Source organism: Strigops habroptila, chromosome 7 (genome assembly GCF_004027225.2).
Source record: "Strigops habroptila isolate Jane chromosome 7, bStrHab1.2.pri, whole genome shotgun sequence".
In the NCBI taxonomy this organism is placed as follows: Eukaryota; Metazoa; Chordata; class Aves; order Psittaciformes; family Psittacidae; genus Strigops; species Strigops habroptila.
In genome coordinates this window covers 27,368,343-27,376,282 of record NC_044283.2, presented here as the reverse complement: position 1 = coordinate 27,376,282, position 7,940 = coordinate 27,368,343, and the positions used below count along the sequence as shown (strand labels likewise).

Genomic DNA, 7,940 nt, shown 5'->3' with positions numbered 1-7,940 from the left:
GATGACTGCCAGGAACTGTTACAAAAAAAGCCCAGACTTGGTATAAAAAGAGACCAGACTCTTCCCAAAGAATTACTACATACCTTAAAAAAATGCCAACACACATCCATTCAAGAATTGGACTGGTTGCTTTTTTGTACAAATAACCCATTCGGCCACGCCACAGTGATGACTATATAAGCAAATAGAGGTGCTGTGAGCTATGCAGATGAGCTATGCGGACTTCTTTTTCTGTTTTCAGGGTTAATCAATATTTTCTTCAGTTATTCTTTAAATTATAGGAGAATTTCACAGTGAAAAGTAATGTAAGTTTTTGTTAGAAGGCAAATTGAAAAGAAAACTCGATCTTTAGTCTTTTTATTATTTGTATTACCTATTTTTAACTATAAAGATTTTGTAGCTTGACTCTGGCCAATAATGCCAAAGTATCCTCTACATTAACTAAGAAGTAATGAAAACCCATTTTATAGATTTTCTTTGAAGCCTTTTTAACACATGCATTTTATCAGCAAAGAATTGCTGCAACTCTCATCACCTGGGAAGCTGAAAAAAAGCTGTATACATTGTCGTTATGTTTTAAAGGCAAGTACATTTGTTGCGAAAATGTCCCTATTGCTGGGGTAACATTGCTGCCACCTCCTGCACTGTTGAATGTACTTCTCAAATTAGGCAATCACAGCTGATAACCTGAATATCCATTGCTTAACTACATCTTCTGGTCTTCTTTTTACATCGGCAAGATTACCTCCAATATTTTATAAAGTACTGTGAGCAGAAGAACCAGACACGCTTTTCAGTCTCGCATTTTTCAGATATGCTCTTCATTGTAAAAATGAGGGTTTAGAAATAGGTGCAGGTGATTTGATACAGTTTCTACCTCTTCCTATAGGTACGTCAAACTACAAACCTAGCCAAGTGAGAAAACAAAAAAGGAGCTTGGAGTTTAACTTTAAGCTAGTATGCATAGCATTACTTTCCAGTTTTTGGTAGCTTCTAAGGCATCATTAAAAATAATTAACAAATGAGATGTTTCATGAATGTCTTTCAAAAAGGAAGTACTGAAACTCTGCACAACACAAACATAGATGAGATTATCAGCAGCAACTCTTGTTCTTAGAGCTAAAGTATGAGCTTTCTTTTGCGGAACATTCGCTATCAATCTAAAGTGTCTGCTTTTACTATGCTCTTTGAACATTAGAGACTATACAGGCTGCTTCATGAGGAGGTTCTGCTTGGCATATAGATGTCAGCTGATTAAAATCAGTTTTTAATTGCTGAAATGCTAGCATCCTCTGGCAAATGTTCTGGACTCAAAATCCAAGAATTGGAAATACTACCTTTCTGATGAGCTCATCATGACCCACACATCTGACTGCTGAAGCTACTTTCTTGCTCACAAAGTGGCAACAAAGCACATTGTAATGAGTAAACCATGGACTGTGTAAGTTGGGTTTTGTGAGGTAAAGATCAGTGACCACAACTGAGGATCATACTGTGGTAAAGATACTAACCTTCAAGGCCTACAGTGGATTAATAGCTAAAATATGTAATAGAAGAGAATACTTGTTTTTAAAAAAGATGAGAAGGCCAAACTAAACCAAAAGATGTTTTGATGTTTCTCACCCCTCATTTATAGCCCTTCCTTTACCCAGTATTTTTAGAAATAGGGCATGGATTCGAAAATGGATTTTGCTTTTATAATGGAATATAAAATAACAAACAAGACTGATTTGCTATTAAGAATGAGAAAAAAATATGAAAAGCTTAAATGGGTTTTGATTAATAGATGGCAGTATTAGGAAGAAGTATGTAAACAAGGGAAGTCCCTTCTTAAGCCTCAAAGTAGTGTAAAATAGACTGGAAATATTTAATTGCACATTTTGGTTTTCTTCCTCTTATTCTTCAATCTTATGTTTTTTTCTTAAGCCAATAGAAACTGTTTTCAGGTCTCTAATGAATTTGCTTTTTCTTAAAATGAAACTTGGCTATAGTTTTGAAATAAAAAGGTATTCAGGGATTTCCAAACCATTCAGGATTCCTGAAGTAGAAGGGCTAAAACTTTGCTGGTAAAAAATGGATTTTGAAGGAGGCTAGTTACCGAGAACCATATTTCATCAATTTTTTTGGTGACGTCTATTCAAGGTTCATTGATAGGTGATCAAAAGTGAAAAAATCTTGCATAAAATTGTATAATCAAAGCTGAAAGAGTTAAACACTGTTTTCTTCATATTGTACCTCCAATGAATATTCTTCATGTAGAATATCTACAAGTTTGCTTGGCAATAAAGTACAAAAATATAAAGAAAGCCTGAAATATTAAGGCCATAGCAGAGTGCTTGTCACTTCAGCACAGATTATCTTTTATCATGATGGGAAAATTGCACTTTGTAAACATAGATTACAAAGACCATCCTTTTCTGATAAAATTCTCCAATAGGAGATGCTGCACAAAAAAAAGGACAAGGTTTTTCATTGCCTAATATACAATCACCATCAGGTTTCTGTCACGTTAATTACTGAACATTTGTATTCATTACTACCAACAGTGGGCACACAGAGGAGTGGCCCACACTTAAGTGGCCTTACAGATGGTTTTCCAGAGGATTGTAGAAAAGAGCAGCATTCCGGTAGACACAGGTGGGCTGAGTCTGCAATTCATGATACTTTAATGATGAACACTGCTAGAGAGTTTCATTGGCTGAATAAAATGTTGTCCTCTTCATATGCCAAAGCAGGGTCTTCCATGCTCTCCAGTAAGGTGTGACAGGTTTCGTTCTCTCGGTGTGGTAATGATGGTTCTTTGGCAACAGTGGACATCAACTGACTCCAGCTGATGTTAGTATTTTTGAAGGCATGCAGTAGAAAAATGCCAATGAGGATAGTGCAGAAACCACTCAGGGTTCCAATGATATCACCCAGGTCCATACTACTCCACTCCTTGAACAGGATGATGGAGCATGTCACAACCGTTGTGGTGAAACACACATAATAAATAGGTGTCACTAAAGATGTATTGAACACATCCAATGCTTTGTTGAGATAGTTGATCTGAGTGCTGACTGAAAGCACTAAGACACTCACCAAAATGTAAACCAATGGATGCCGATAAACTGGCTTCTGCTCCAGCATTTGTTTAATGGCAATGCCCAGGCCTTTCACAGACGAGACAGAGAAGGCACCAATGAGTGAGCAAATTAAAATGTAGATCAGGATATTTGTCTGGCCTCTCTTTGGAGCCACGATAAAAATCAGCATGAGGGCAACAACTGTTAGTAGAACAGCAAATGTAACAAATGCTGTAAGAAAGAGCAAAGGGAAGAAGAGTAATGTGTATGAGAGAAAATACCAGACTACGTCCAAGCACACGCTAAATTTATTCAGCATCCTGAACACTTCTCTATGAACTGTAGCACACGTTCACTGCAATTGCATACAGACCTGGATCTTGCAGCTTTCTTTCCATCTCATCTAGTGAGGTGACCTCCTCCTCTTCGGGGGCATGAATAACCATGACTGTTGACCCCAGAATGCTCAGTACGCAGCCCAGCTTTCCATGAATATTCAGCTTCTCATTTAAAAAACAGGATGACAATACAGCACTGTTCAGCAAAACACAAATAAAAGGTTCAGCTCCAACAGCCACGTGAGACATTCAAAATCTGTTTGTGCAACGTAAGAGTAGTTCAAAACCTCTTCTGAATTTGGATATTTGGGAAACCAGCCTGAAACAATAAAATTTTAAGGAGTTTTGCAAGAAGGTTGATCGGGATCCAGAAGGTCAGGTTTTAGGAGGGTTAACTACCCTCCCCTCCAGATTGTTAAGGGTCCAAATTGCTCAAGGAACTTCTCATTACTGATTGTCTGAGTAAGGGGTATGCACTCTCACACACCTCCTAATAACGGGAACTGTTATTTTCTTCCAAAAATAGTTTAAAGCACTTGAACTGCCATTAGAACCAATGCACTCACGTTTTGGAAACTTCCTGATCTGTCCCCAGCCTCTCCCACCCAGGCATTATTTCTGCCTGGTTTGCCAGGACTCCCCTAAAAACACAGAGAAGGCACACCTCCTCCTTTGAAGAGGACTGACCCCAGGCTCTCCAACGTGTTCAAGATTTAACCTAAGGATAGTAACATGGCCCAGATGAGGCCACCTCACAGGGCACATGATTAGCCAGCTAGAGCACAACTTTACGGACAGACACAGGCTTAACGGTGTGTGGTTGTGCTCACAAATTGTTTTTCGACCCACTGATCAAATTAAAGCCATTTTTTCACACAAGGGTAGCAAGCTCACTGACACAAAGTTCTCATGACCTCTCTGTTTAGTGAAAACTGGAAAGATTGCTACCCACATCAAAGAAGAGGGGTGCTAAACTCGGGCTGTTTTGCAAAGCAGCCGCCAGGCAGCCAGTTAGTCTGCATCTACCTACGCACTCATCCCAGCACATCTATAAATGATGAAGTTACACAGGTTTTGCTATGACAGAATGGCTGCATTTTTAGCAGTTAAATTACTGTAAGCTTCTCTAAAAAAAAACCCAAGTCAAAACAAAAAATCATGGCCCAGGTTAGTTTTAAACACAATGTTTCATCTAAGTATACTCAGGTCCTAACAATTAGTTTTACATTTAAAATGCAATAAATCCATTTCTCTAATAACTTATTTCCCAGAAAATTTGTTGTACGCATAATTCATGTCTTTTCTGCTTCTGTGCTAGCCATATTAATGTATGTGCTTAAACATCTGGAAGTTATTTGTTTCTTCATACATAGCAAATAATGATTGTTTGAACAGTACTCATATTTCAAAAGAACCACAGATTTTAACTGCTGATATTAAACGAGCTAAGATTTTCTTTGCCTGCTTTCCAGAAGGACTTGGAAAAGACCAAACAAACCCAAAATGTTTACTAAGTGTGCCTTAATATGAAATTATGCTCCTATAAAAGAGAAATGGTTTTGAAAACATTTTAGTGGGGAAACACTGTATTTTCTCATAAAGTACCATTGCAACTGAAGAACAGGATATGACTTTTTAAGAAAGCTTCAGTTCTCTAGGAAGAGATAAATTGCAGCTTTCTACCACTGTGCATCAGCAGCATACCCAGTACACAGTGGTAAGAAATAGTTTATAATATAGGTGGAAGGCTGTTGGGAAAGCATATAGTGGTCTTTTTGGAACAAGACTTCTCACCCCTCTACCCAGAAAATTCAGTTCTAAATAATCAAGGGATCTTTCCACCAATGAACAAAAAGCGCTTTTTTGTTCATATATTGCTTTTCAGTTTTCCTATTAAAATTCTCTACTTTCAGCCAAAGACAGTATTTTTCCCTCACACAGCGAATGGTTCATTTGTCAAGGTTTGCTTCCAGTTTGTACTAACCTTATGAGAACGCTCAGCGCACCCAAGGGAGTAACTAAGGTTGCAGGTGCAAAGGCATAGGCAGCAAAGTTTACAGCTTCTCCTAATCCCACTGCAGAAGAAAGAACATTTGGATCAGGTTGAAGGGTAGGGATAAAAGGCATAATATTATAAATATTTCGTATGATAGCAAATACAAACCAAAATCTTTTTCCACACTATATATGCAAATTTTCCTTTCCAAATTATCTGCATAACCTCCTCTGGACATAATACAGGCTGAAGAAAGTTAAATACTTTTCCCCTGAGTACTCTTAGAAGCTGGACAGTTTCAATCCCATTGCTTTTGATGGGATATTAAAGAAAAGGTTGTTATTCTGCGAAGAGCTACAAAGAGCAAACACAGATTTGAGAGATGGGATATCAGAACAGCTTCTATCATAGAGGTGATTGCAAAGACATTTCTTTTAAGTGAAAAGAGTGAAAAATCAGGGAATAAATCTATTTAAAACAATCTGCTTTATGTATCATTTACACATAGGTTGAGAGAAGTGACTTACTTGATAGCAATCCTGCCCACCAAAGCCATTCCTTTAAGTAAGAATATCCGCCTTGGCCTGAAAGCAGAAAAATAATCTCATTCTCGAAGAAAGAGAACACCTTATCATAACAAACAAAACTACAGCTTCACATTTCCATCTAGTCCTAGAAAGTACAGAAAGAGCATGTCATCTGGATGTGACATGAAGAATATTTTGATTTTGACTGACATTTTCATTAATCACTTTACTGCTTTGTGAATTGGACTTCTGAAAAATTATATTTCACTAAATATATACGGAGGGAAAGTTCCAAGTAGAAGTAAAATGTTCATGAAGATTGTTTGTGAGCTAAGAAATGCTTCAAAGTGCTTTCCCAGGTCAGAGCCAATATATTCATACACAGTCAGCTGCAGTTTGACTCTGCTTATACTTTAAATTGAGAGAAATTAGAAAGAAAAATGACACTGCATGCATTCATTTTTTTTTTTCACATAAAATATAAGTATGTTAAATATGCAGTTTTTTCAAAAAACAAGTACCAGTTTTTTCAAATAACTAAATTCTCTGGAACAGTACATTACAATAAACACAATAAGCAAAAGGAAAACTGCTAATGCTATACATTTAAATCCATACAAAGGGAATTTTGAGATTAGTTCAATAGGCCTTTTTCTAGCTCTTCATCTGTTGACTGATAAAAGAATAGTTGTACTAACTGTAGAAACTTTTGTAACAAGTACCCTTTCTAGAGCTTTCCACAAAACCTAAACCTAGTTATCATCTTAAGACTTTCAAATGTCTCAAATGAGAAGGAAAAATACGATGGAAAAAAGAGAAAGGCGTTTTGAAGGGTAAGATGAATGGAGACTTCTATGTGGTATCTAACTGCAGTCAGGGAGGAAATAACACTAAATTTAATACCCACTATTGCTCTCATAGTTCTAGGAGTTCTGAAATCCCAGTCCCTGTAATCACACACAGATAAATAATACTGCATCTCCATCCGTAGCCAAGACAGGACTTCTGATCACCGTTAAAGTATGTCAGCTTTCAACTACAACAGATTTAAACATGTGACCTGTGACTCAAACCTTGATTTTGCCAAATTATAAGAGGCGTTTGTGTTCCAGGAGGAGCAAGGCAACACCATCGCTTACCAGCTCGGGGGACTCCTTTGTCTGCCAGTTTCAGAAGTCCTTTCTTCTTCAGTATGAAACTAGAACCAATAAAGGTACTGGAGCCTATTGCCAGAGCCAAGCCAATGTAGAGACGATATCTGCTTCCAGCAAGCATGGAAATGTATTGGTTTGTTTCATTAACAGTCCCGTCCATAGAGGTGAGGAGAGAAGAATGTGATTCAGACACGTTGATGATCTGGCACCATGCTAGGCAGGAGTTATGACAAGCAAGAGAGAGCACAGCACCTGGGAGGAGAAAAAAGAAGGACAAGTGATCCATGAGCCAGGTACAGCTCTGGAGGAGTCCCATCCTCGCTCTGCTCGCTCCTTTCCATGTCTTCCCTGATCACTTGTGATTTCTGACCATTCAAATAACTCACAAAACACAGATAACATACACAATGCTGCCCCAGGCCATTACCCACTTTGGTAATTCACAGGTACCTACATTACTTTTTATATATATTTCCACTACATTGGCTCAGTCAAGCAATTAGAGTAATACCAAGGAATGCAACAACAGAATATTATCTTTGATGTAAAATTCAACTTAAAATCTTAAAAGCTAACCTGAAACCTCAAGATGAAAGGGTTCTTTCGTGTTGTGCAGAGACTACATCCCCAAAATGCAAACATACAGCCAAATCCATGATTTCAGACTTCGCCTGCTAGAGTAAGCCTGCTGTTATTCCAGGCTTCTGCAGCTTTTACATTTGTAGCTGAGGTTTGGAAACAACAAATAAAAAAGAGAAGGACAATCTATATAGGGAGCAAACTCTTGCTGCATATGAGTGCTAATGCTTTTCATTATAATTCAGTGTCTACTGGGTGAGACAGATCTTCTTTAACCACTC

The 7,940-nt window shown here is 37.8% G+C and overlaps 1 protein-coding gene across 1 annotated transcript; it reads right to left on the bottom strand.

Annotated features, from left to right (window-relative positions):
* Positions 1-2,463: 2,463 nt before the first annotated feature.
* NIPAL1 (NIPA like domain containing 1) lies at positions 2,464-7,421 on the bottom strand. Its single transcript, XM_030492800.1, is given in 6 exon segments — positions 2,464-3,296; positions 3,439-3,599; positions 5,388-5,478; positions 5,927-5,983; positions 7,066-7,345; positions 7,347-7,421. Coding segments are annotated over 6 exon segments (1,269 nt in total). The 3' UTR covers positions 2,464-2,691.
* Positions 7,422-7,940: the final 519 nt, after the last annotated feature.